The sequence below is a fragment of the Moschus berezovskii genome, chromosome 3 (assembly GCF_049115385.1).
Source record: "Moschus berezovskii isolate FMDL1 chromosome 3, NW_MosBer_1.0, whole genome shotgun sequence".
NCBI lineage: Eukaryota > Metazoa > Chordata > Mammalia > Artiodactyla > Moschidae > Moschus > Moschus berezovskii.
The window spans coordinates 126,388,317-126,416,114 of NC_142462.1; the positions used below are offsets into that span (position 1 = coordinate 126,388,317).

General features: G+C 57.1%; 1 protein-coding gene across 1 annotated transcript in view; it reads left to right on the forward strand.

Annotated features, from left to right (window-relative positions):
- The window catches only part of DPP6 (dipeptidyl peptidase like 6), a 425,246-nt gene that overhangs the window by 386,145 nt on the left and 11,303 nt on the right, over nt 1–27,798 (forward strand). The window contains exons 19-22 of the mRNA XM_088832008.1: nt 5,563–5,610; nt 13,053–13,151; nt 17,270–17,339; nt 18,955–19,149. Coding sequence (XP_088688134.1) covers nt 5,563–5,610; nt 13,053–13,151; nt 17,270–17,339; nt 18,955–19,149 — 412 coding nt within the window. The remainder of the gene's footprint in view (nt 1–5,562; nt 5,611–13,052; nt 13,152–17,269; nt 17,340–18,954; nt 19,150–27,798) is intronic.

Here is a 27,798-nt window from a genome sequence, read left to right on the forward strand (position 1 = left end):
GAGCAAGCTCCTTTGTCTGCATCTGCGTGTCACCGCTCTGAAACGTCACACCAGTTAATTCACCTTGCTGGTAGATGTCTGTATTGTTTATAGTGTCTATCCGTAAAAAGTAAAGCTGCTGAGAATATTCCTATAAAATAGAGCTAATTACTAAATAACGTGACCCCAAGCAGCAATGCGATTGAAATGGACCATGCATGAGACAGTTTGCAGTCCACGCACATGAATTGCACAGGCAGTTGTCCAGCATCAACCCACTCAAGATTTGAAGAAGGTGGATCAAAGCAGCACCAGGATAAACACGTGCCTGTAAGGATGGTAAAAGCAAGCAAACAAAACCCGCACACACCTTTTTTAAGCTGTAGCATAGACCTCCGTCCGCCTTTAGCCGCAGGCGGACGAGACCATATGCGCTGGCGTCCCGGCCTCTGCTCAGTGTGGTAACGTCCTGCTGTTACCAGACCACCATCCCATCACACGTAATTCATGGCCCCTCCTCTGGAGAGGCTTTCCACCTCCTTCCTCGAGGGCACCGGAGTGCACGTGAACTTCAGCCCCGGGCATTTTTCTGCTGCTCCCTCTGGTTTCCCGCGGCCATGGATGCGAAGCTTCCAGATGAAGGCTGCCCTCTCAGTCTGGATCCCGGAGGAGGACCAGCGTAGCTGGTTTCCCAGGGTGTAACAGCCACAAGGGTTGAACTCCTGTTGTATTAAAGCACCGAGATTTGGGGGGTTTGTCTTTGAAACCACGAGCCTATTTAGTGAAAACTGAGTGTACGGCCTTTTTAACCCAGCAATTGCAGAGCCGTTAGTGAGCTTAGCCAGCCCAGGCTTACCTGTGTATGAAGACACGTGTTAGAGGATTTCTATGACAGCGTTTTTAGCAACAACAACAAAAAAAAACCAGAAGCAAACCGTGTGAATATCCGTCAGTAGGGGGTGGACCAAGGACATGTGATGTGTCCACATAACCAAACACCCGACCTCTGTTTGAAACGAAGGCTTCCCGCTTGTGGAGGTCATTTCCACCGTTGTGGCATTACAGCATCTGCCATTCTGCAGCCTGAGGTTTCCATGTAACACTGTACAGTAAGGCCCCTACCTCGGAGCCTTCAAGATGCAAGCTTTCAAAGGCGCACATGTGCGCTCCATCAGCGTCAGGCGTCAGCGACCCTGCAGCCCACCCTTCGCCTCCCATCGCTGACCATCCTTCGGCTCCACTGTCGCCCACCGCCCCCCCAGTCAGTCATCCCTGCCTGTTCACAGATGCCAGCCCATGTGTGCCAGCTGTCGTGCTGGACTACTGTGCTATTCAAGGTACTGTCCTATGAGAGTAAACATATTTCCTCTATTTTTTGTGTGTTTTTTATGTATGACTTGTGTGAAAAACAAACCCATTACAGCACAGTATTATGTAGCCCAGCTGTGTCGGTTGGGTGCCTTGGCTAACTTGTTGGGCTTACAAACAAACTGGACTTACGAGTGTGCTCTCGGAGTGTAAGTCGTCCCTGTGTGTGGGAAGAATTTCCCACACTTGCCCGTGTGCCCGTCCTCCGCTGGGTGGACAGACCGTTCATGCGGCCCCTCCCCGGCCCACGGCCAGCTGGGCTGCTCTTGCTCAGATGCAGTGGCAGTAAGAGCAGTCTCCCTGCCTCCGTGTGTCCATGCACAGGGCCCGCTCTGAGACGGGGCGCGGTGGTGGGGCCCTCTGGTCGTGGGTCGGGCATCGCAGGGTTCACAGCTGTGCACGCATCTCCCCCCGGGTGGCTGTGCCCACCCACCTGCTGGGCGTTTGGCCTCGTCGTCCTGCTGTTGTCAGACTGGATATCGAGGCAGTGCAAACCACTGAGGAGTGCTGCGTTATTCCGTATGTGCTGCGTGCATTATTATTGACACATTTTTGTTGTTGTTCGCTCGCTCAGTCATGTCCAACTCTCTGCGACCCCATGGACTGCAGCACGCCAGGCCTCCCTGTCCGTCACCAACTCCCGGAGTCCACTCATGTCCATCGAGTCAGTGATGCCATCCAGCCATCTCATCCTCTGCCGTCCCCTTCCCCTCCCACCTCCAATCCCTCCCAGCATCAGGGTCTTTACAGTGAGTCATTTCTTTACATCAGTGGCCAAAGTATTGGAGCTTCAGCATCAGTCCCTCCAATGAGTATTCAGGACTCATTTCCTTTAGAATGGACTGGTTGGATCTCCTTGCAGTCCAAGGGACTCTCAAGAGTCTTCTCCAATACCACAGTTCAAAAGCATCAGTTCTTCGGTGCTCAGCTTTCCTTATGGTCCAGCTCTCACATCCATACATGACTACTGGAAAAACGTATTTTTGCCACATGATATTGTTTGGTTACCACCTATCACATGGCAATAATATCTTTTAAATACACATGGAAATGATAAATACTAACTCCAAGGTAAGTCAACCTCTGGGAAGGGAGCAGACTGAGATTAGGAGACACGGGTGACCTCAAATCTGTGTGTTAAGTTTTATCTTTAAAAAGTGAGGCAATGTGCTATAACTTAAAGATTCGATAAAGCTGCATATTTACATGAATTTTTTTTATGTTTGAAATAATTGCTTATTTGTAAATTTGACCACCTACACGCAGAGACTACTTGAGTGGGTAGCCATTCCCTTCTCCAGGGGATCTTCCCAACCCAGGGATCAAACCCAGGTTTCCCACATTGCAGGCAGATCCTTCACCAGCTGAACCACCAGGGAAGCCCAACATGCAGAAAACACTTTAGGACATTTTAGAATCATTTAGGTTACTTGTGCAAAGTGGGGTGAGAAGGACCTTTGACCTGTCACTTTATTCCTTTCTGTGGTGTTTGAACATTTTTAGAAACGTACCAAGTTCACTGGGCTTCCCAGGGGGCTCAGTGGTAAAGAAGCCATCTGCCAATGCAGGAGACATAAGAGACGTGGGTCCCTGGGTGGGGAAGATTCCCTGGAGGAAGGCATGGCAACCCACTCCAGTATTCTTGTCTGGACAGTCCCATGGACAGAGGAGCCTGGCAGGCTACAGTCCACAGGGTCGCAAAGAGTCAGACGTGCCTGAAGGAAGTTAGCATACACGCACGCATCAAGTTCATGCATTTGAAAATAAGAAGGGCCCCATCCAGGCTCAGCAACTTCCCTGCTGTACTGCTGGGACAGAAGACTTAAAGCTCTCAAAGCCTGTGTTTTCTCGTCTGCAGACGACAGTGGGAAGCACCTGCTTCGTAGAGCCACTGGGAGGACTAGGAATTATTCATATAAACACCTAGCAGAGTGCCTTTGACATAGTAGGCACTAAATAAATAATCACTGTTTGCATTATTAATAAGAATGGAGGATGTGCTCTGTTTGCAAATGCACTCTCCCCGAAATGTGCGGAGAAGGACACGCAGCCTGTCTCTCAGTACCTGCTCTGTTCTTCCACACGCGCGCCCCGTGGGGAAACGGATATTCCAGCCCGAAAACTTCGTTTGACTCAATAATTGAAACACACCGCCGGCGCTTAGCCCCTCTTCATCGAGCGCCATCCCTTTAGGCTAAATGCACAGTCTCCCTACCCTGCTGCTCCCTCCCCACCCCAGGTCAAAGGTGCCTGGTTCTGCAAATAAAAAGGCAGGACACCCAGTACCACTTGATTTCAGGTAAACAACAAGTGAATTTTTAGTCATAAATCCAAGTACTGCCTAGGACATATTTATACTGAAAATACATTTGTTTATCTGGAATTCAAATGTACCTGGATAACCTGCATTTGATCTGGGCAGTCTTACTTATTGGGAAATGGAGGAGGGGCACCCTGTGGGCCAGACAAGGCCCCAGACATCCTGGGCTTTGTGTCTGGGTCTAGTCCCGGGCAGGGGACAGGCAGTCCACAGGCTGCTATGACCACTGTCTCTCAGCCCTGCTGATCTGGGGGTGCCCATCCCAGCTGGAGCAGCCCCTCGTGCCTCTCATGGTACCTCGGACCCCATGGCTTCTCTGCCTCCTCTCTGGGCCCTGAACTTGGATTCTGCTCTGCAGCATTTGAGCATGGCCGGGGCTCTGAGCTTTGCAGTGGTGCGACCCACACAGACCCCCGGCTAGCAACTCAGCCCCTTGTCACCAAGCCCCTTGGAAGTGGGCAGGGAGTTCTGATGGTGATCCCGGGGGAGCTGCCCAAATAGTATGAACCGCCAGCTTAGATGCGGCTGCCCCATGAGCTCTGAGCACCTCCGAGTCTCCTGCCTGAGGCAGAGGAACAGCAGCCCCCGCCCACCAGCCCCCAGGACACATCCATCCCCCTCTGCCCACTGCCTCCCACCCACCTTCACGCCCTCTCTCCCTGCCATCTCCCCAGATCACCAGGGCCAAGGGGCAGCCTCCCCGGCTCCTTCCTGTGAAGGAGGGAAGGAAGGTCTCCTTCCCAGACCTGGGGTCCTTCACTCAGCGTTCAATCCACGGATGTGTGATCAAGCCCCAGCTATGTTCCAAACACCATTCTCGATGCTGGAGATAATGGCAATAAATAAGACCAAGTTTCAGAATTTGTTCATATAAATTCTAGGGCTTCTATGCTAGTACAGTTGGAGTGAAGAGTGAACACATATGCCGAAAGTTCATACTCGGGGGTCCTGGTGTCATGGCAGGAGGCAGCGCTCTGAGAAGAAGGGGGCAGCTGGGCGGGGGGGCAGGAGTTTCTCTCGCCTCGGGAGTGGAGCGTGGAGGAGGTGTGTGAGCAGAGACTCAGTGAAGACAAAGCCGGTGTCTGGGAGCAGCGGCTTCAGGCAGAGAGGACAGGAGGCAGGGGCGCGCGTGGAGAACGAACCTGGCATCCTTCACATCCCGCGGGAAGGCCCCAACCACCACCGCACTACCCCAGCAGTGGGACGGGAGTGCAGAGAAGGAGCAGAGATGAGGCCGGAAAAATCCACGCCTGCCTCTCAGGGTGCCGTCAGAGCATCTGAAAAGGAAGTTTGGGAGCCCCTTTCACTTGCCGGACTCTCCTTTCGCTAAAGAGGGAAATGAAGTTGACCTACAGACGCCCCACAGCGGGCCAGGCCCCCTTCTCACTCCAAGCCTGCAGCTTCGGGACAGCCTAAGAGCTGGAAGCTGTATCAGGGAACAGGGAAACACGGCTGAACACTTGCACAGTGATTGTGTTACCCTAGAAGTGTTGGCCAGGCATTACAGCAGACAAGGAGGGGAGGGCGTCCCCTGGGAGGAGCCAGCAAGGCGGCCTCGATGGGCGACTCAGGACAGAGGCCGCAGATTGACTGGAACTCAGTGAAGACCGAGTCAGTCTGGAGGGTCTCAGTGAGGTCATAAGGGCGTCGATGTTTTATGTCATCACGACCGTCTAAAATCATGCACTTCCACTCGGGTTCCTTGTAACTGGCACAGACGCAAACTTAGGAAGACGTGCCCTTAACCCCCAGGGACCTGGCCTCTGCCATCCACGCTGATGACCCCTCCACGGGGCCAGGCGCCCAGAGCCCCGAGGAGCGCGTGGTAACCAAGGCTTGGTTCTCGTTTGTTCTCAGCTGAACTCACGGCCTTCTTGTCTCTCTACCCGCTGCAGGTCCTGGGGTCCCCACGGTGACCGTGCACAACACGACCGATAAGAAAAGTAAGTCCTCTGCAGTCTTGTCTTAAATCTCCCTGCGATGTGGGACGGGTCAGCGGAAAGGTGCAGTTTCCGTTTGGAGACCGCGATGGTCGTGTCCTAGCAGTTCCGGATGAACCCGCGTCCCCAGTACTGTTAGGTGCAATGGACATGAAGATCTCCCAGCCAGTGAGGGCCTATAGGCCCGCAGATGCCGAGGCCTGGAGGCCACCTGGGGTGAGCCGGCCTTGTCTGAGACCCCCTAGGCAGAGCCCTGGGCCGCACAGACGTGCGCAGCCAGTGCTGGGCTCTCCGGCCGGGCCTACCGAACCCTCCCGGCTCTGAGAGCCCCCCACCGCGGGCCGAGGCCCCATGGGTGCCTCCCATCTGCTCTGTGGGTCTGGGGGCACCTCCCTGGTATGGGGGTCTTCACGTCCAGGCCACTGCGGCAGTGGAGCTTTCCAGAGACTCTCAAGGACCCACACACCTTGGGATGACGTGTGCACACATGTGTTCACACAAAACAGTGGAAATGGTGGGCGCGGGCGGACCGGCGGGAGAGCCCGGAAGTGAGGAGCCGTCAACCATGGTCACTCCCTGTCTCGGCCCTCCTCTGCCCTCAGCCCCGGGAGGCCGATCTGCCCCCCTTCCTGGGTGCCAGCACTCCCATTCCACCAGCCCTGGCGGGACCCTGCTCAGCACCCTCCCCCATACAGCCCCGACTCACACAGTTCCTTTAATTCTCTCAGCAAGGGACTGCTGCTGCCTCGATGACAGGGTTTCAGGCACCAGGGAAAGTTGCTTAGGGGGAAAGTTTCAAAAAGGAGATGGCCAGCAGCACATTTAGACAGAAATCCAAAATTAAAGGTCAGTAACAGTGAAATCAAAAGTAAATAATTAAATCATTTAAATGCAAAGGAAAGAAAACCAGAGAATGGATGTGAGAGAGGACGGACCCAGAGTCCATTCCTTACGTATATTTGTTAGTGTGCCCCGCGCCAGACGCTGACACCACAGAAGATCGGGGGGGCGGGGGCGCCTGGAAGATAAGACCCGGAAGCCGCAGTTCCCAATAGCGCGTCAGAGCTGGAGCATGGAGGCCAGCCTCCAAGCACTGCGGTGGGGAGTCTGCGGGGGCGGTTTTCCCGGGTGTTTAACTCCTGACTCATTTGAAAAGCCCCTGATGCTGGGAAGGATTGAGGGTGGGAGAAGGGGACGACAGAGGATGAGATGGCTGGATGGCATCACCGACTCGATGGACATGAGTTGAGCAAGCTCCAGGAGTTGGCGATGGACAGGGAGGCCTGGCGTGCTGCAGTCCATGGGGTCGCAAAGAGTTAGACACGACTGAGCGACTGAACTGAACTGAACTAACTCCTGACGGGTCTCAAGTCAGCTCCAGAGCCTCCTGTCCCATCTTGTCCCTTGCTGCGTTGGCACAGAACACGGTGCCTCCAGGTTTGGGTCTGTTGAACTGGGCAGGCTGCCCCCAGGCGGGGGTGGGGCTGATGCCCTCTTTCCCGAGCCTCTCCCGGCGGAGACACAAAGGAGGTGCTTGGGAGGCCCATCACATCCTCCTGGCGCCTCTGCAGAAGCCCACACAATATGCCTGCCCCGCCAAAGCTGCACTGTGATCATCTTCCAGAACCAGGGCAGGTCTGGGGCTCAGAGACCTTAGGAGCTGAGGTGACAGTGACAGTGACCTGGGCCAGCGTCTCAGAGCGGGCCACGAGCCGGGGCCGCTGCTGCAGATTCTCTGTGTGTTCTATCCCATCTCCTCCCCCCACCGCCCAGGAGGCAGGCACTCCCATTCCCCCAGAATTGATGCGGAAACCGAAGCAGAGGAGCACACCTGAGGTGCGCCCAGCCGGAGAGCGCTGGTCCCCCCTCGAGCAGGCAGCGGGAGCACAGCCCGGCCCCCCGGAGCACAGCGCTGACCAGCACAGCCTTGCAGCCAGTGTGGCCGGGGGGCTACTCGGGCCCAGCAGTGCTGTCCTGCATCCACCCCGAGACAGGCCAGGGCAGGCAGGCCGCCCCCACCCCCACCCCCACCGCACGCCCCAGCCTCCAAGCCAGCGGGGCGACCACAGCCTCATCCTCTCCCTGCTCCAGAGATCCTCGCCCTGCAGTGAACCCCGCTCAGCCTCGGTGTGCAGTTGCCGGGCGGGGGGTGGAAATCTATGAGCAGAGGGCAGATTCTGGGGGAGGGTTCTGCAGTCAGCAGGACTGAGCCCTTAAACTGCACCCGGAAGGCTTAATCCCCGTTGGGACCACGCTCACCATTTTTTACATAATCGGGTGATCACCTAATATCAAGGGCTGAACTGCCTGTGGCTTCCTGGACAGTCCTGGACACCCGCCTCGCAGCAGCTCACCCGAGGTCACACGGCCCGGCCGAGCTAGACCTTAGTTCACATGAGCCCAAGCACAAGGTCCTGACCTTGGGCCCTGCTCCGGTTGCCAAGGGCTGAGGCCTTTGTTCTACTGTTACCTGAGTGACCTGCTCACAACCACAGCCTCCCCGACAGTCCCTCCAAAAACCGCCCCAGTTAACCTGATGCAGCACTGAGTCCCTGCTGGTCGTTGAGCCCCAAGCAGAGCGGGGTGCTCGTCTGGAAGGTGGTTCTGACCGGTGTGCAGATGGGGAGAAGGGGCGTGGGGGCCACCTGCCCGCAGCCCAGTAGCCCGAGGGCGAGCGGGCCCTGGGGGTTGGCCTTTGGAGACACTTGGGGAGCCTGACAACCAACCCCAGGCAGACAGGCCACAGCAGGCAGGGCCCAGAAGGCCCCATCCGTCTCTGAAGGCAGCAGCCGTTTCCCGGATTCCTGCCCCGCTCTGGAACTTGAAATTACTGTTTCAGAATTCTTTTCCTTCCCCCTCCGCTGCCCCGTGACCCCAGAGCCACCCTGGGACTCTCTGAATCCTTTCCCTTTAGAAAATCTTCTTTACAAACAGAGCCTGCGGTGTCACAGATGTGACTCTGAATTATTTAGAAGCTGTTTCCTGAAGAGCGTAATTGTGGTCAGGGCCGGAGTGCACTCATTAGGTGCTGGGTGTTCAGGCCGCTCAGGCACTGGGGCAGCAGAGCCGACACAGCCGTGTAAATAGACGCTTTGAGGTGAGCGTGAGGGCTGTGAACTCAGGGAGGGGGTGTGATCCAGGTGCAGAGGACTGCCAGCTCCCCTGTCCCCCCAACACCGCCCAGCCCGGGTCCGAAGCGCCTGCAGGCGGGTACATGTGGTCTGCCCCCACGCCGCCCACAGTGTCGTGACCGCTGCTCCCGGACCCAAGTTCCTGGGCCGCCGGGCGTGGCTCCTCCCCCAGAACTCCTGGCCATCGTCTCTCCCTCCGGCTCCCTTCAGTCGGCTTTTTACAGGGAAGCAAAGCCAGCCTGCATGGCAGCTCTCGTTTGAGGCCATCCCAGCCAGCAGCTGTCCGCCACCAGGCCACTTGCTCTCTCTGTCCTCTGCCTGGTGGCCACCCCGCCCTCCCCACCTTCCTCCAAGCGACCACAGGGGCGTCAGCCGTGCTATTAGGCTCGTCGGAAGCTGGAACGACCGACGAGGAGATGTAAGGAGGGGTCAGCACGAGCACGCCTGGCCGCTTCAAGCCCAGAGTTGTCCCCAGGACTCTGGAGGGCGGTGAGTGGGAGGCTCCATGTCCACTGCTACCGCTTCCTGAGCGAGGATGGAGCTGACTGGGTGGGGGCCCCACGTGGCCCCTCATTGGTGCCAGTACTATTCTCACTCCATCACTCTGCCTCCAAGTTGCTTATAATCCGACTGGAGAGAAACAGACATGGCAAACAGATCAATGACCCCAAAACCGTGTGACCACCTTTAGAGTTGCATCCGTGCCTCCCTGGGCTTGAGCTGCGCATCCCCGGGTGGGCGGGGCGCCTCTGGGATGCCGCGGTCACTGACACTACGGGGACAGCTGTCTGAAACACGCCGGGAAAGGCCCGGACTACAGGAGGCCTGGAAATCCAGGCGGGTGGCCAGACCCGGGCGACGGGGCAGCGCTGCCCAGACCGAGCGACCTCCTTGCCGGCCCTGCCTTCCTGCCACCGGCAGCGACCTGAGACGGGGCAGGCAGCCCTTCTCTCCTCCAGCCCAGCGGCTCGCTGGCTTCCATTGACACGCAAGCCCCCAAACGCAGCCAAGTGACAATTCCACCAAAGACCTGAGCCAACTGGTCCTGGAACAGCCACGGCCACACAGCGCCTGCACGCGGGGGCCCAGCTGGGAGGCAGCCCTCGTGAGCCACCCGGCTTCCTGCAGGCTCACCGTGTCCAGATCTGATAATAGCTAATTCCGTCAAATATTAGAGGGGCTCACATTTAATTAAGGAGCGGCCATTTGTCTGCTCCTGACGGCAGGTCCCCACGGCCCCCACGTCAAAAGAGACTCCTCGGGGAGCAAGCCCATCTTTTCTTATTTCCTCCGCCGAGCCCCAGCCCTCTTTGAATGCAATTATGGGAACAAATAAAATGGCTTAACTCAACTCCCCGGTGGGACAGCCAGCTCTCTGCTGATAAAACCGGTTGTGTGGGCAATCATTAAATGAGAAATCTAATATTTAACTAAATTTAATAGTCTGCTGCCGTGGTGCCTTTCTGTGAAGGGTGGGATTTTAATACAGAGGGACTAGCCGTTCACACGCCGTCTGCCGAGGCCGTGTGCCGTCAGAACGCCGCGTACGTTAGAACACCGGGGGCTCCCTCGCGAAGCCACGGCTCCCAGGTCCAGGAACCAACCAGAAGCTGCATGTTCCGATGGCAAGGCTGTGTTCTCCTTAGCTCCACGCGAGCCTCGCTCGTAGGCTGCGCGTCAGCCTGAGCACAAAGCTCCTTCAAGCTTTGTTGGTGTCAGCAGTGTCAAATCCCCACACAGATGTGTGGAGACAAGGTGACAACCAGCCTTGAGTGGCTGCTCCAGGTCTCCTGCCTGGTGATGTCTGCCCATCCAGGTCACCCCCCACCCCCGGAGCTTCATTCAGCCCCAAGAAGTGGGAGCTCGGAGCTGCTTCTCTGACAGCAAAGGGCCTGTCCCTGCTCTTGTCCCCAAGGATGCTCCTTCTGCGTTCCCGCTGATCCCCTGTCGTCATGAGTCTCCATCCCCCTGGTCTGACCCACAACCCCACCCGCGCCCCCAAGCACCTTAGCTGCCTCCCCCCCGGCTTCTCTTAAGCAGACACAGAAGTCCAGATCACGGGCTGGAGGGCTGAGGCTTCTAGAAGACCCTGTGAGGTCCGTGCTCTGGCTCCTACCAAAGCTTGGGTTTGGGTAACATCAGTGAAATTAGAAGATTCTTGTTCCTTGGAAGAAAAGCTGTGACCAACCCAGACAGCACATTAAAAAGCAGAGACATCACTTTGCCCACAAAGGTCCATATAGTCAAAGCCATGGTTTTTCCACTAGTCACATACAGATGGGAGAGTGGGACCACAAAGTAGGCTGAGTGCCAAACAACTGATGCTTTCAAACTGTGGTGCTGGAGAAGACTCTTGGAGTTCCTTGGACAGCGAGGAGATCAAACCAGTCAATTTTAAAGGAAAACAACCCTGAATATTCACTGGAAGGACTGATGCTGAAGCTCTGACACTTTGGCCACCTGATGTGAAGACTGACTCACTGGAAAAGACCCTGATGCTGGGAAAGGTTGAAGGCGGGAGGAGAAGGGGGCGACAGAGGATGAGATGGTTGGATGGCATCACCGACTCAATGCACATGAGTTTGAGCAAACTCTGGGAAATAGTGAAGGACAGAGAAGCCTGACGTGCTGTAATCCATGGGGTTGCAAAGAGTCGGACACAACTGAGCAACTGAACAGCAGTGAATTTCCTCAGTTCCCAAAATTAAATAGTAACTTGGGTGTTCATTAGCCCTTCAAGCACTGTCAACTTTTAAATCAGTTGGATTAAAATGTGCTTTTGTTTTGTTTTGCTTCGTGAGGGGTTAATAGGCCTCAATTGCTTCCACTCTTACCAAGAGATCTGACCACCAGGTCCCTCAGAGCCCCATGGGGTTTCAGAAACCCCCAGGGGGATCACTCAGTCCTTCCCACGTGGGAAAAGGAAGATTTGGGCCAAAACCCAGTGTTCTTGCCTGGAGAATCCCATGGACAGAGGAGCCTGGCAGGCTACAGCCCATGGGGTCGCAATAGTCAGACACAAACTGAGGGGCTAAGCAGGCACACATGCGCTGTTTGGACCTCCGTCTGTCGACACAGCCCTTGTAGACACACCCTTCCTTTCTCACTTTCTACAGAGGCAGCACTTCTTGCCTGCTGGGTGGTGGGGTCCAGCTTCACCATTTTTAAAGCTCCATGCATTTGAGAGGTAGTTTCACCCTTTCTCCCCTCACCGTGTCACCAGAGCTGAATATCTGAAGGTGTGCTCAGCAAACTCGTGAAGCGCCTTCTGTCTTGTTTCTTGGCTTGTCACCAGCCCTGGGAACTTTCGGTCACCTCTGCCCCCGAGGAAGTGTGGGGGTCCTACTCAGGGTGGTCCCTGTGGCCCCACAGACAGAACCCTCAGTGCTGGGGGTCCTAAGTGTTGGCTCACCTGCCTGGCCTGTTCTTAAAAGCAGTTATCAGCACGCTTGTGAGATTAGGTTCTTCTTTAAAAGGTTCACACCCATTTCCAAGGGACTTGTCTACCCAAAGGTCGAGCCCCTTGGAGATAAAACTTCCTTTCGATCGAACCACGAGTTGTCCCCAGGTAGGGCTGGGGGGAGAGAGGAAGATAGAAGTCATGTGTCAGATGGAGCAGTCGGGGGGAGGGCCAGTTCTGCAGGGGCTGGAAGAAGGGGGCTTTTGCGGGGACAGGGCCCCTGCCAAGGCCTTCGTGAACTGGCACAATGTAAGGGTCTCAGAGCAGCCCCTGAGGTGCAGAGAAGGGTGCGGCCACCTCTCTGGCCTGGAGGGAGACAGGCCGGTCCCCCTGCAGTGGGACTCACACGACTGCACAGCCACCTCAAATGAGGGTCTCCAGGGCCAGGCCACCTACGGCTAAGGCAAGAAAGCCAAGCCCGTCCTCCTTTCCTGGAGAAAGTGGCAAAGGTCACCTCCAGCTCCTGTTCTCTCTTCCAGTGTGTTATTGTGGCCACTCCATTTGGAAGCCACTTGCCTTAACAGACATGATGTCAGTTCCCCAAAAAACCAGCAGTCTGGAGACCAGTCACACCCCCAAAATGATTCCCGTGTGTGGGAAATGCCATGGGGAGTGAGTGTCGTCGGCAGGGGCGCCAGGCACCGTGGAGGAACCCACCACCTGCCTGGAGCCCCCGGCCTGACCTGAGGGCGCCCCTGTCCTGTGACCTGAGCTTGGGATCTGACGTCTGTGGCTCTTGGCTCCTGCCATGGATGTGTGATCCCGTCCTCCGACATAGGAGACAGGAGGCACGTGAAACCCCAGGGTGTCCGTGAGCGGGGATCTGACACGGCATTGTTCTCTGTCTGTTTCAGAGATGTTTGATCTAGAGACCAACGAGCACGTTCAGAAAGCCATCAGCGACCGGCAGATGCCGAAAGTGGAGTACAGGAACATTGAGACGGACGACTACAGTGAGTGCTTTGGGGAAAACAGCCTCTGCGCTGCGCCGGGGTGGGGGCCCAGAGTGGACCCCAGCGGCCCTCTCACCAGCCAGGGGGGCCCAGGGGAGGCCGACTGTGTTCACAGGCAAGACGCTCGCTCTGAGCCAGACAGAAGTAAACAGGAGTGGTGATTTCTGTCCCCGGAGGCCGACAGTTTAAATGCGGCCCCAGACGAAGCTTCTCTCCGTGGCCAGGGCGGCCAGAGACCATCAGCGCCCTTCCTTGGCCTGTGTCCTTCTCCCTCTGAACTGCCCCTTCAGTCCTTCAGTGAGCTTCCATGAGCGCTTGTTCTGTGGCAGGCACCCCGAGAGCCCCGGGGCGTGGCTGGATGGGACCCGAGCTCCTGGGAAGCGGGTCCTGGCAGCTTCGTCACTCTGTACACGGTGCCCCGCTCACCCAGCCAGGGCCCCACCGCCCACTGGGCGTCCGCCCTGGGGAACCTCCAGCTGCAGCACTATGCCCCTCCATGCTGTCCTCCCATTGGGGATGACACCCTTAGTGTGTGGACTGGTTTCAGGTCATTTAGACCGCAAACCTTGAAGTCATCTTTGAGTCACCCATCCAGGTACCATCTGCCCATCGTCTCTGAGGTCTTGGGAGCTAACTTGGAAGGTCACCAGGGATGGATGGGAAAGAGTGATACCTGAATGCAGGCCGTGGGGTGGCAGAGGGAGGGTGGCCAGAGCCTGTGTCTGTCTCCTCGGACGGCGTCTGGGAGCTCCTCATGTGCCCTTTCCCTTCAGTGGAGCAGCAGCTCGTCACTGGGGCTGGTGAGCCCTGGAGTCTCATTAAGCATCCCTGTCAGATGGGACCTGGCCGCCTGCCGGCCTGCGAGCCCCTGAGGGCAGGAACCGAGGCTTTCCCCACGGAGCACAATCCAGCCTCCGCCCCGGACTGCACATCCCATGAAGCCAAGTCCTTCAGTGCAGGAAGGCAGGGCCCAGGGGCTCCGGGGAGAGCAGGAAAGGGGACTGGGATCCCGTGGAGCTTCCCAGGAAGGCGGGCTCCCTAGGGGCTCCTGGAGTCTCTTTTGGTGGGCAGAGAAGAAGGAGGCCTCCATGCAGGGAGAGTTCTTGGAGGAGTGAGGAGGCTGACGGGTGATTCCAGCCTCAGGGCTGTCCCCACGTGGGGGCCTCACCCCACATCTGCTTCACCCGCGTCCTATCGTTGGGCACACGGAGGCACAGGGTGCTGGAAGCTTCCCAATCATTGCTGGAGGTGCGGGGGGTGATGCAGGGGGAGAGGTGCGGGGGGTGATGCAGGGGGAGAGGTGCGGGGGGGAGAGATACGCAGGGGAGAGGTGCATCGGGGAGAGACTAAGCAGCAGCAGTGACCTCTGCCCGGGCCTGTGGGCACAGCTGGTTTCTCTGGCCCCGTGCGTGCTCAGTGTGTCTGGGGCTGATGGAGAAGAAACCAACCCAGGAAGACTGTGAGTGGAGGCTGTGGTCACGCCCGGCGGGGTCATCTCTGCCTTCCGGGCCAGGGCCTCCCCACTGTCTCTCCGGGTCTGGATTTCCCTAGATGTCCCTGAAATACTTGCAGATCACAGCAGGATGTGCTTGGCCCTGGAAGTGCAGGCAGCTTTGCGTGTCCAGGGGCCACGTCCAGTCCCGAGCGGGAGAGGGGCCGTCAGTCAGGAAGAGGGGAACGGGGAGCAGGGCGGCCCATAGATGCTGTCATCAGGGCCCGGGGAACCACAGAACAGAAAGCACGCGGCAGGAAGGGCGGTAGTCGGGCCGCAAACGAGGCTCCTGAGACCCCAGGAGTTGAGGCTCTAACAGGAGGGGCAGAAGAGACGCGGGCAGCCCACCATGGGGTCTGTGCGTGGTTCACCGGGACGGGGCAGGCACCCCGGCGTGGGACGGGCCTGAAACCTGCCCCCACTGCCCCGAAGCCTGTATGCAGGTCCCGTCTGCCTCCGCGCCCTACCGAGCTGTAAAGAGAGAACTGACTCTGACAGCTCAGGGTGGAGCCTCCGTCCCTCCAGGAAGCGGGCAAAGGGAAGTATAGGCTGCCCCCGGGGAGGGCGTCTGTGACTGGTCCAAGGTGTCGTGCGGCAGCTGTCACTCAGGACAGACCTCGGTTCACAGCAGCCCTCTCATGAACTGGGTATTCGTCTTCCTGCTCTCCTTTTGTAAGGAAGAACCCAGGCAAACACACAGGACGCCTTTATTTTGATGGCGGGATGGATGGAGGGATGCAGGCAAGGATGGGTGGAAGGGTGGGTGAACCAGCAGGCGGGCGACCTCCACAGGCCTGCCCCACCCCGCTGCCTCTATCTCTCCGTGCAGACCTCAGGCAGGCCCCGTCACGCGCAGGCCCGAGCAGAATGAAACCAGGAGGCCCGTGATGACGGCAGGGCTTCCGGTCCAGCAGGACTGCACAGGGCGCGGCCTCTGAGGCCGGCCAGCCTGCGCGCTCAGACCTCAGCCCGCCGCCCCGCCCGTCCTCACAGCCAGGTTTCTCTCGGTCTGTTTCCTGGAGGCCAGATCTCGTCCTTGTCTAGACCCGCCTCATCTCCTAGCCCAGACCCTCCTCCTCCCCCTCCATCCACGCAGGCTCGCGGGCTCCCACAGGAATGGTTCCCACACCCCAGAGCCCTGAGCGATGCTTGCCACCCCCTTCTCCAAAAACGCAGAGAAGGGGCTGGAGAAACAACGAGCCGACCCCCGCCTCCGCTGGCCGCCCGAGGTCTCTCCCAGGGCGAGGTTTTTAATGGGCAGGTGTCCAGGGATGAAGACAGGAGGAGAGGGGTACAGTGTATGCGAGCCAGCGTCCACACATCTCCCCTTGGGGTCCTAGCAAGCCCAAGTGCTGTCGCCCTGACCGCCTGGTTTTGCTTTGTCTGTCACTGATCGCTGCTGGAGGCTAAGGCTGTCCTTGGGGGAGCCGCCCACCTCTGGGATCGCTCTCCGAATGTATTCCACCGCTGGTGGCCAAAGCCTGCCCGTGGGCTTATCAGTGGCAGAAAGCAGCCCAGACATGTTTTATGGATATTTCAGTGATAAAGTCCCCGGGTCCCTGGGCCATTGGTCTAATTTGCAAGCCATTAACATTCAGCCGGAATCGGTAATGAGACTCGGGTCAGAGCCTGCTGCTGAGCCAGTCCCCCAGCCTGGGGTGTACCTATTGGTATAGTGACTGTGCGCGGGGAAGGGCGCCCATTCCAGTTTAGTTGCGAACCGGGCTGTAGTTAACGTCACTGAACAATCCCTAACTGGGGCAGGAAGGTTCGTTTGGGCCAAGGACAGAGACAGCGGTGAGGGACACACTCCTCTCCCTCCCTGATCACATCCTGGGGCCCAGGGACCGTGTCCGAAGGGCCTTGGCTACAGGACCCGCGGCCACACCAGCTCCCTCCCGCTGGCTCCCAGGCAGCCGGGCCTGCCCAGATCCAGCCCGTGAACAGTGAGGACCCCCTAGCTCCAGCCTCTCCCTCTGGGCTCTGCCCCTGCCTCACTACCTGCTCCCCTCCAAGTCTCTGCCTCTTTGCATCCCCACCGCTCCCCCAGTGTCCATCCCCACTCACCTGTTTATTGCAGGAGTCCCTCGTGACAGAGAGTGCACACTCCCTTGGGGGCTTATTTCCCCCTGCCTGGAATGCTATTGTTAGCAAGCGCTCAGCTCACAGTGGGCCAGGCATTTCTGTCTGTCCACGTGTCCCCTCTGCACAAGATTTCCTTTAAGCGTCAGATGGAGAAAAGTGTTGGTTGCTCAGTCGTGTCTGACTCTTGGCGACCCCACGGACTGTAGCCTGCCAGGTTCCTCTGTCCGTGGGATTCTCCAGGCAAGAAGACTGGAGTGGGTTGCCAGTCTCTTCTCCAGGGAATCTTCCCCACCCAGGGATCAAAACCAGATCTCCTGCATTACAAGCAGATTTTTTACCATATGAGCCATAGGGAAGCCCTCAGTTGAAGAAACTCAGCCTCAAGGAGACTGACTGGGCACTTTGTCCAAGTCCAGAGGGAGCTGGAGTCACCCTGTGTGTGGAGGACCAGCCTTGCCCCTCCAAGGGCCCATTCCGCCCCTCCCTTCCTGGCCACACTTCCTGGCCGCTAACGCCGGCCCTGTGTTCTGTTTCTGCCTAGACCTGCCCGTTCAGATCCTCAAGCCGGCGACCTTCAGCGATGCCGCCCACTACCCCTTGCTTCTGGTGGTGTAAGTATCCCAGGGGAAAAGACCGAACTCTCAAGAAGGTGGGAAGGGAGTCCAGTCCTGCCGCACACCAGAGTCAAGAAGGTGGGAAGGGGAGCCCGGTCCCGCCGCACACCAGAATCAGCAGCAGTGTGCCCCCTCTGGCTGTAACTGCTGTGGCCCTGGATGGTGAAGGAAAGCAAGGCCTGGTCAGCCTTGGGGATTCTCAACATCGAACGCAGGTGCTCTGTCACGACCCGTGGGTCCTGCTGCCATGGCTGCTCAGCGGCCCAGGGACAGTGGGAAAGCTGACTGGGAGTCTGACCTCACTGGGCAGGGCCTGGGGCCCCCAGCAAGAGAGGTGGGCCAGGCGGGGGGCTCACAGGAACCAGTAGCCCCTCCTGCACCACCAGGCAGCCTTGAACACCAAGTGTTCCCCCGCAGGACAGTTTCAGGTCTGCCCCCGGCTCACTGGCAAGCCTCTGGTTCGGGCTTTGAGAACCCCTTTGCAGAGCCTTGCAAGCGCCTCCGACGGTGTTGCGTCCTGACTCGGGCTCCTGCCCTGTTGTGCTCGGGGCCCTGGGGTGAGGGAGACTCTGGGAGGAAAGGGCCAGGGGAGGGCAGAGGCCTGCACTGGGGCTGCCCCAGGGCCCCCGGGGAAGTCAGCACCCAGGAAGGCGCCCAGAGCCCGACAGCTCTGTGCACCCAGCCAGGCCCTCAGTGACAAGGCTGCACCCGAAGACACCCGGCTGGACACACAGCCCTGCCCAGCTCGTCACTGACACACTCTCTTCACTGTCTGGACACTTCACCAGCAAGCAGACACACATACACATGTATATGGACACACACACACATATATACAGATGTATACACAGAGACACACATACACACACACATATACACAGGCATAAACATACATATGGACTTAGGCACACACACACATACGGACTTACACACACATACACTTATATGCAGACTTACACACACCCACATGTATACGGACTTACACACACATATACGGACTTACACACACATACACATATATACAGAATTATACACACACACATATACGGAAACACACAGATACACATACACACCACACAAATGGACATAACACACAACAGCACATACACGCCCCCGTGTTCACATACACACACGAGTACACATTGCATACACATACAGAGCACATGCACACACATGGGATTCTCCAGGCCAGAGTCCAGAGTGGGTTGCCATTCCCTTCTGCAGGGGATCCTCCCAACCCAGGAATGGAACCCAGGTCTCCTGCATTGTAGGCAGATTCTTTCCTGGCTGAGCCATCAGGGAGCCACTGGAAGGAGTGCCGCAGTGTGGTCACTCTCGTGATGGGACCGAGGGGCAGCCTGGGAGCCCGCCCAGGAGGGACGGGAGAGGCAGGCCGTAGTGGGGGGCCAAGCAGGAGGGGAAGGGGAGGGCTGTTCAAGGTCTCTCCCCAAGAACGGCCCCTTCAGCGCCCTCGTGCTGGGGGTGTGGACATGTGGAGCTGGGCCTGGGGGCTGGCTCCACCCCAGGGGAGCATCCCCAGGCTCCCGAGTCTGCGGGAACAGTCACCACACCCCCTGCCCCGCAGCAGCGTGCTCAGACCTATCTCTTCCAGGGATGGCACCCCGGGGAGCCAGAGCGTGGCCGAGAAGTTTGCAGTGACCTGGGAGACGGTGATGGTGAGCAGCCATGGGGCTGTGGTGGTCAAGTGTGACGGCCGCGGCAGCGGCTTCCAGGGCACCAGGCTGCTGCACGAGGTCAGGCGGAGGCTGGGCTCCCTGGAGGAGAAGGACCAGATGGAGGCCGTGCGGTGAGCACCCTGGCGGCGCCGTTGGAGCTGGGGGGGCGAGTCGCGTCTCTCCCTGGGTTGCGTCGTGGCCTTGTTTCCTGGCGGTGCACACATTCTGCCTGCGCTCTGCTGGTACCCCCAGAAGTCTCTGCTGATTCCCCAGTGAGTCCCTGCTAGCGATACGCTCCAAGGCCAGGGTCCTAGTCGCTGCACGGCTGGTGGCCTGTCCGCTTTGCCGATTGCAGCAAGGTGCCGAGACCGTGACGTGCATCTCTGCGGGTTCCTGGTGCTGTGGCCATGGTCCTTGGCCGCTGGTCACGGGGGAGGGCAGGGAGAGGGAGCGAGAAGGTGGCCCACGTAGCTGGTCACCTCCCTCCTGAGAAAGTGCAGCCGGCAGGCCGGTAGCCCTGCTCCGCATGTTGTATGGCTCTCCCACGTCCCGCTCGCGGAGGCAGGGCTGGTAGAGTCTCCGGGGACAGAAGGAGCCAAGGAGCAAAGGTGTTGACTGGATGTTATCGTCACCCCGGAATGAGAGCCGTCAGGGACCTGTGCCGCTCACTGGCCTGCGGGCATGTCGGCCGAAGTGGGGTCTTCCCGGTTTACCACACACGCGGCAGACTTCATGTGGGAGAGGCATGAGATGCCCGGACTCCGGTGCTGCAGGGACGGGAAGGGCATGGGCATGGCGGTCATGCTCCTTGAGATCCGGGTGCGCGGTGCTGGACCCCGGGCCTCGGAGAGTGTGATCAGTGTTTGCTGACTGAAGGGCCGTAAGACAGCGTGACATCCCAGCCCGTGAATCATCACGACTGTGCTCTGGAGGTTTAAAAGACGTCACTCTCCTGACTTTTCAGAACATTTTCTCTCTTGTTTTTAGAAAGATTGACGGCATATGATGTGTGCGTACGCGTGGTGTGTGCGTACGCGTGGTGTGTGCGTAAGCGTGATGTGTGCATATGTGTGATGTGTGCGTACGTGTGATTTGTGCGTACGTGTGATATGTGCGTACGTGTGGTGTGTGCGTACGTGTGGTGTGTGCGTACGTGTGATGTGTGCATGCGTGTGATGTGTGCATGCACGTGATGTGTGCGTACGTGTGGTGTGTGCATACGTGTGGTGTGTGCGTACGTGTGGTGTGTGCATGTGTGTGACATGTGCTCAGTAAGTAAGTATTAAGTGGAGGGAACCATCAATGAGTGAGTGAATGAAGCCCTCTCCTCAAGGGAGCTGTGACCTGGTGAAGAGAGGCCATGCGGCCGGACCTGCACGCGCTACAGGCCAAAAACAGGGGTGGGAGAGATGGCTGAGGACCCGGGAGTCTGGAAAGGTGCATCTGTCACCATGCTTTTGCCTGAAAGTCAACAGCACACACACACACACACAACATCAAATGTGCTTTACAGACACGGCACTATATTGGCTCTGGAGTCCAGACGGACGTCAGGCATCAGGTCTGTCGGTTGGAGGCCCAGTGATGAGGGTCTGCCTCAGGCCTGGCTCCCTCCAGCTCTCATCTCAGCCAAGCTGAACCTCTGCTCCTCGTGCTCACAGGATGGCTGCCAGAGCACCTGCCTTCAGTACATTGATTCACTTACAGAAACTTTCAGAAGGGAAGGGAGGAACCTCCCCAGGAGCCCAGAACCAGTCACCCATGAGAGCAGTGGGGCAGCCCCCAGCTCCCACGCCTGAGACCCAGAGAGCTGGGCGGAGGAAGGAAGGGTGAGTGACAGCTCGGCCAGCAGGGGAGGAGGAGGAGCAGGTGGCGCCCGGTCGGTACCAGCACTGCAGTGTCTCCTGGGGAGAAGTGTGAGGGCCCAGGCTGGGCTCAGGGGGAGGGGGGGTGTGAGAGGCTGTCGGCGAAGCCCCCCTCACTTCCTGTTCTTTCCTGCCTGCCGCCGCCTCCTGTCCTCACCTTCCCTGGTCTGACCCGCCCCCAAAGCCCAGAGGCCCCTTCGGAGGACACGGCGTCCTTCAGCCACCCCGCCGGCCAGCTTGGCTAGCCTGGCTGCCCCCCTCTGAGCAGAGACAGAGGGCACATGGTTGTTTCACACCCACCGTGTTTCCAAAAATAAGGGATTGATCGGCCATCTGTTCAAAAACAGGGCAGAACTGGTTCCAGGAAAATAATAGTGAAATAGAAAAATTGGCCAGCTCTTAAGCCACTGAGGCTTCTGGGGTGAGGAGCACAAACCACGCCAGCCACGCGGACCTCAGGAGGCTGCTCCCCACGTGCCTGGAGCCGCGGGAGACTTTCTCAGCTCTCTTAGGATCTGGGTCTGTATTCTCTTTAGGAAGACACAGCCTGGTTTTCTCAGTTCAAGGAACCATGAGGCCAGCCCCCCACGCTCACTCCCCGGGGCTTCCTACCCCTGGTCCGGGAGCCCAGCGGGTCTCTCCTTCCACAGAGGAGGAGCCGGGCATTTGAACAGGTGCTTGGGGCACCAGGGGGAAGCACAGCCTTGCCCGAAGGGGCTCCTGCAAGGAGATGGCTTCCGGCCAGGACCTCACCTCAAAGGATTAATAAATAAGGACGTGTCCACAGGAAATGAGAGTCTCATGTTCCACACGGAAAATACTGTGAGTGAAGGTTGAGGTGATGCAGGGGTGCATCAGTTCAGGCTCCCCCACTGTAAATACCACGTGGCGTGAAGGCCAGGGACACGGGCACGGGTGGGCGGCTGGACTAGGCGCCTCCCCTCCCATCCTCCTAGCGGCCGCCTGCTCTCCAAGCAGCAGCGTCCCCACAGAAGGTTTTCGGGCAGGAGGTGGCAAAGTCACCTTCATCTTCAGAACCAAAATCCTGGTAGCAGTGTAGCAAGTTTTCTGGCAGAGAGTCCTGGCAGGAAGCATTCAAACAGGGAGATTTGAGGATAGAGGAATAACTGAAAGCTATGACAAACCCAGACGGCATATTAAAAAGCAAAGACATCATTTTGCCGACAAAGGTCAAATGGTCTTTCCAGTAGTCGTTTACAGATAGGAGAGTTGGACCATAAAGAAGGCTGAGCGCTAGAGTAATTGATGTTTTTGAACTGTGGTGCTGCAGAAGACTCTTGAGAGTCCCTTGGACTATAAGGAGATCCAACCAGTCCATCCTAAAGGAAATCAGTCCTGAATATTCATTGGCAGGACTGATGCTGAAGCTGAAGCTCCAACATTTTGGCCTCGTAATGCAAAGAGCCGACTCATTGGAACAGACCCTGATGCTGGGGAAATTGAGGGCAAAAGGGGAAAGGGGTGACAGGGGATGAGATTGTTAGCATCACCGATTCAATGGACATGAACTTGGGCAAACTCTGGGAGACGATGAGGGACAGGGAGACAGACGTGGACACATCAGGAAAGTGGGCTGGGCCATGCGTCCTGCGTCCCTCACATGTTCTGCTGCTGACACACACACGCAGGGAAGGACAGTCTTAGTGACACATCTCTCCCGCCAGCCCCGCGTTCGTGCCTCTTCAAGTCTCTGGCTGTGAGGTTCCCCAGCTCCGAAAGTGCTAGGAGCAGCTCTGTGGTCCGTGATGCCTGCGTCAGCGTGGGTCCCCGGGAAGCGGTGTCTGGACATGCTCGGCCGTGCAGGAGGCATGTTTGTGCAGGACACGGGCTAGAGCACAGCGGGGCAGAGCCCTCCCACCGCGGGGGTCTGACACGGGGAAGGACAGACAGAGGGAGGAATCGGCTTCCGGGGGCATCTGGGCCCCAAGCGTCTCTGCCACACTGACGGGGGTGGCGACAGCCTGAGATGGTGTGGACACGGGGAAGGCTGGAAGGTGTAAGCACTGCCGCTCCAGGGTGTCAGCCCACCACCCCCAGACATGCCTCAGGAGGCCTGAGTCTCTCCCTCCTCACATGGGGCCTCTGCAGACCCTGGGGTTGAGCTGAGCGCTGCACCTGCTCCTTTGAGAAGGTCGCCCTGCCCTGTGCTGCACCTAAGAGTGTCCAGGAGGTGAAACGTGCTCCCAGAACCCAAACCACGCTCCTCCGTCTGGAGGCTCCTCCGCTCCCCGCGGAAACGGCCAGTACATGGAACTGCCTGGTAATTAGTGGACAGAGTCATGGTTCACTGGTAAAGTATCTGCCTGCCAATGCAGAAGACACAAGAGACACGGGTTCGATCCCCGGGTGGGGCAGATCCCTTGGAGAAGGAAATTACAGCCCACTCCGGTATTCTTGCCTGGAGAATCCCACAGTCAGAGGAGGCTGGCAAGCTACAGCCCATGGGGTCTCAGAGTCGGACACAACTGAGCAGCTGAGCACACAAAGCAACAAGATCATAAAAATGTTTGATATTGGAAAACACCGTTTTCCCCAGAAGCCTCCCAAGCACTTTCCAGGTGAGGATCATGACCATGACGCATGGTTTCCGCTCAGGAAGTGACCCTCGAGGTAAAGTCGCTGCAGGGCCGGTCTCCAGAGATCGGAGGATGCCTGTGGATATGCACACAGGGCTGCGAACAAAAGTACAAGATAGTGCATGAACTGGAATGGAGCCAAGACCCCAGCACCGAGGCCCCTTGGGGTGGACACCGTGGCTCCGCAGCCGCGGTCCCAGCACCTGCGGTCTGGACATCCGGCCGTGTGGCAGAACCCTGCTGGGACCGGGTGGGCCCTTTCCCCAGATGGTCCTCGAGCCGCATCAGCGTCTCAAGGATTGGGGTCACGAGGAGAGAGTTCAGAAACTTGGAGAGGTGTCTTCTGTGGTTCCATTGTGTGGGCATGGCCACCGTGCTGTGAAGGCCGACCTAGGCTCTGTGTGTGTGTGTGTGTGTGTGTGTCTGTGTGTGTATGTCTGCTGTGTGTGTGTCTGTGTGTGTGTGTCTGTCTGCTGTGTGTGTCTATGTGTGTGTGTCTGTCTGTCTGCTGTGTGTCCATGTCTGTGTGTGTGTGTCTCTGTGTGTATGTATGTCTGTGTGTGTGTCTGTGTGTGTGTGTCTGTATCTGTCTGTGTGTGTATGTCTGTCTGTCTGTGTGTGTATGTATGTCTGTGTGTGTGTCTGTCTGTGTGTGTCTGTGTGTGTATGTATGTCTGTGTGTGTGTCTGTGTGTGTGTGTCTGTGTGTGTGTCTGTGTGTGTGTCTGTGTGTGTATCTCTGTGTGTGTCTGTGTGTGTGTCTGTGTCTGTGTGTCTGTGTCTGTGTGTGTGTCTGTCTGTGTGTGTCTGTGTGTCTGTGTGTGTGTCTGTGTGTGTCTGTGTGTGTGTCTCTGCGTGTGTGTCTGTGTCTGTGTGTCTGTGTGTCTGTGTGTGTCTGTGTGTGTGTCTCTGCGTGTGTGTCTGTGTCTGTGTGTCTGTGTGTGTCTGTGTGTGTGTCTCTGCGTGTGTCTGTGTGTGTGTCTCTGCGTGTGTGTCTGTGTCTGTGTCTGTGTGTGTGTCTGTGTGTGTGTCTGTCTTTGTGTGTGTCTGTCTGTGTCTGTCTGTGTGTCTTCTGTGTGTGTGTCTCTGTGTGTGTGTCTGTGTCTGTGTTTGTGTGTCTGTGTGTGTCTGTGTCTGTGTCTGTGTCTGTGTCTGTGTGTGTCTGTGTGTCTGTGTGTGTCTGTGTGTGTGTCTTTGTGTGTGTCTGTGTGTGTGTGTGTGTGTGTGTGTGTCTGTCTCTGTGTGTGTGTGTCTGTGTGTCTTCTGTGTGTGTGTCTGTCTGTGTGTGTCTGTGTCTGTGTGTGTGTGTATCTGTGTGTGTCTGTGTGTGTGAGAGACCTGAAGTCTGCCAGGCTGTCCTATGGCACCTGCACCGTGTTTTATACAAGCCCAGGTGTTAAGTGTTGCGTTTCCTAGGGCTGGAAACCGGGATCGGGTGTGGGCAGGGCTGTGTTCCCTCTAACGCCTGGCGGGGAGGATCCTGCCTACTCTCCCCGCTCCAGTGGACGCTGGCAATCTTTGGCTTGTAGATCCATCCCTGCAATCCTGTGTCTTCACGGACTGTGTCCTCCCGTGGTATCTGTGTCTCTTCTCCTCTTAGAAGGACACCACTGTAGTGTGATCTCATCCTAACTTACTCATTGCATCAGCAGTGGGCCCTATTGACAAGTGTGGTCCCACACTGAGGTTTAGGGGGTTAGAAATCCAACATATTTTGCAGAATCAACCCATAACAAATGCATAAATCAACCACACCAGTTCCCTAGCCCTTCACCCGACCCTCCCACCAGCCCTGCTTTGCAGAGGCAGCCACCCTCGACCCCCTCACCTCCTTCATCAAGTGTTTGCTTCCACCTTTCTGAACACAGCTGTCACCACGTCACAATTTCTTATCACTTGACTTCCGGTCGTTACAGATGAGGAGCATCATTCTCCCAGGAGTGTCACATCACCTGCCTGGTGAGATCAGCCGTCAGAGGTGCAGGATCACTGCGTAAATGGTGCTGACTGCAGACCTCGTGGGGTCTCATGCCCTACTGTCTGCCACATCGTTTAATTTTCCTGGACTGCAGCTTTGTCTTTCACTTGGATACCTTCACCATCTCCTGGAGTCCACCCAAACCCATGTCCATCGAGTCGGTGATGCCATCCAGCCATCTCACCCTCTGCCATCCCCTTCTCCTCCTGCCCTCAATCCTTCCCAGCATCAGGGTCTTTTCCAGTGAGTCTGCTCTTCGCACCAGGGGCCAAAGTGTTGGAGCTTCAGCATCAGTCCTTCCAGTGAATGTTCAGAGTTGATTTCCTTTGGGATGGACTGGTTTCAAGAGTCTTCACCACCACAGTTTGAAAGCATCAATTCACCACACCTGATCATAATGTAGATTCCCGCATTTTCTTCTCAAGCTGCAGCCCCCTTTCTCCTGCTCCACCTGGACCAGGTGTCTGCAGGGTCACCCTTGCTGCCCTGTAACAACTTCCCCATGTCGGGTGCTTTGCACGCACCCCGGGTCTCGTGCCAAAGAACAACAGCTATATATCCCCCTTTTTATTTACTTTGTCCTTCGTGAATCTAGAAAACATCGCAGAATGTCTTTATTCCATTTCCACATTTGAAGTTATTATTTATCTAGATGTCAAATCTACATAGATACTAATCTCTATCTAGAAGGCCCTAGAACCTTCCGGGGTTGCTGGTGAGAAACGTTTGCTGATCTCCCTGTTTTTGCTGATCCTTGGAGACGGCCTATTGCTCCCTTCCAGGAGATGGACCTCTTCACTCTTGCCACGCTCTTGGGTGGGGCTTTTCAGCCGGAGAATAATTATTCTTCGTCCTCGGAAAGTGTTCACCTAGTGTGCTGCTGACTTCTCCTTTCTCTGTTGTTTCTTTCTGGAGCTTTTATTGTGCTGATTTTGGTGCTTCTGGGTTTATTCTCAACCTCCCTTTATCTCCTATTTTCCAGCCTTTCTCTTAATATTTACTGTCAGGCATGACACTTCAAAATCCATAACCTTCTCTCTTCACCCAAGAGCACAGTCTTCTTGTCTTATTGGTTCAATATTTCTTCTCTTTCTGGATATGTTAGTGATGGTTTTCTTCTGTTTACTGTGTTATCTCTATTCCCTCTGGATTCCTGAATTTTTCTGGGGTTTTTTTTGGGAGGAGGAGTTGTCAATATAATGTCAATGCTGTTTAGACAGTTGTCAGAGTGTGGCAAATTCAAGTTTTGCTTTTTGGAACTCTCTGGGTTTCTTCCTTAATATTTTCAATAAGCATTTGGTTGATTCTGTGCGTGTGAAACCCATGAATGCAGAGGGCTGACTGTACCAAGGGCACGGAAATCACCTGAATTGGTACCATGGCAAGAAGTCAGAGCAGTTGCTGCTCCACTCTGGACCGGCCCGCCCAGCCCCAGGGGTCCATGGGCTTCCGACATCACCACAGAAGCACTGCTCTAACCATGAAGGGCTGGCCAGGTCCGGGGCTTGGGTCCCTTGGAAAGCTAACTGGAGAAGGACCACACACTCTTGGGGCCCGGGCTCGGGAGTTTTAGAGACCCCCAGACTGAGAAGGGCAGTCAGAAGTGATGGGGCAGCTCCAGCCAGCAGGCACAAGAAAATAACCGCTGGGCGATTCCCGGAAAAAGAGTGGTGGGAAGCAGGGGAGGGAGGCTTCGCAGTGGCGGCAAAGGGACAGAAGCAGCAGACAGACGCCTGGCGGGAGTCCTGCTGCTGATCGAGGGTCCAGAAACCAGGATGATTCCAGCCACTTCGTGGGGGAAATGAGGGCCCTTGGGGACCACAGTGAGATGCGGGTAGGGACGAGAAGGCACCCCCCCAGGCGCCGAGCCCGGCACATCTAGACAGAGCCCTGCAAGGAGGCTCAAGGCAAAGTGATGCTGCCCCCGACAGGCCCACAACAGGGACCCTCCCAGGAGCTGGGGGCGAGGGCGCCCAGGTGGAGGGCCCAGTGTCCCGACTCACAGCCGAGTTACCCCTGCGGACCTCAGAGCTCTGTCCCCGAGCCTGACACCCGCATGGTCCAAGCGAGGGGTGACCATGGCGGAGACGGGACCCAGCCGGACCCATGAGTCTCCAGCATGGGCTGTGCTTCTGTGAGTCCCTGGTTCTCAACCTGCGAGCTCTGCACACCCGGCCGCCCCATGGCAACACACGGGAGCCTCAGGCACTTCACGTGGGCATCCGATGCACTGCATAAGTGCAGTCAACAGTTAGAATCTCAGTACTTCCTCTAAGCGGGGGCTTTCATCTTTGAAAAGGGTGGGAAAGCCCGGCTCCAGCCCCTGGGTTGGGTTCCAGGC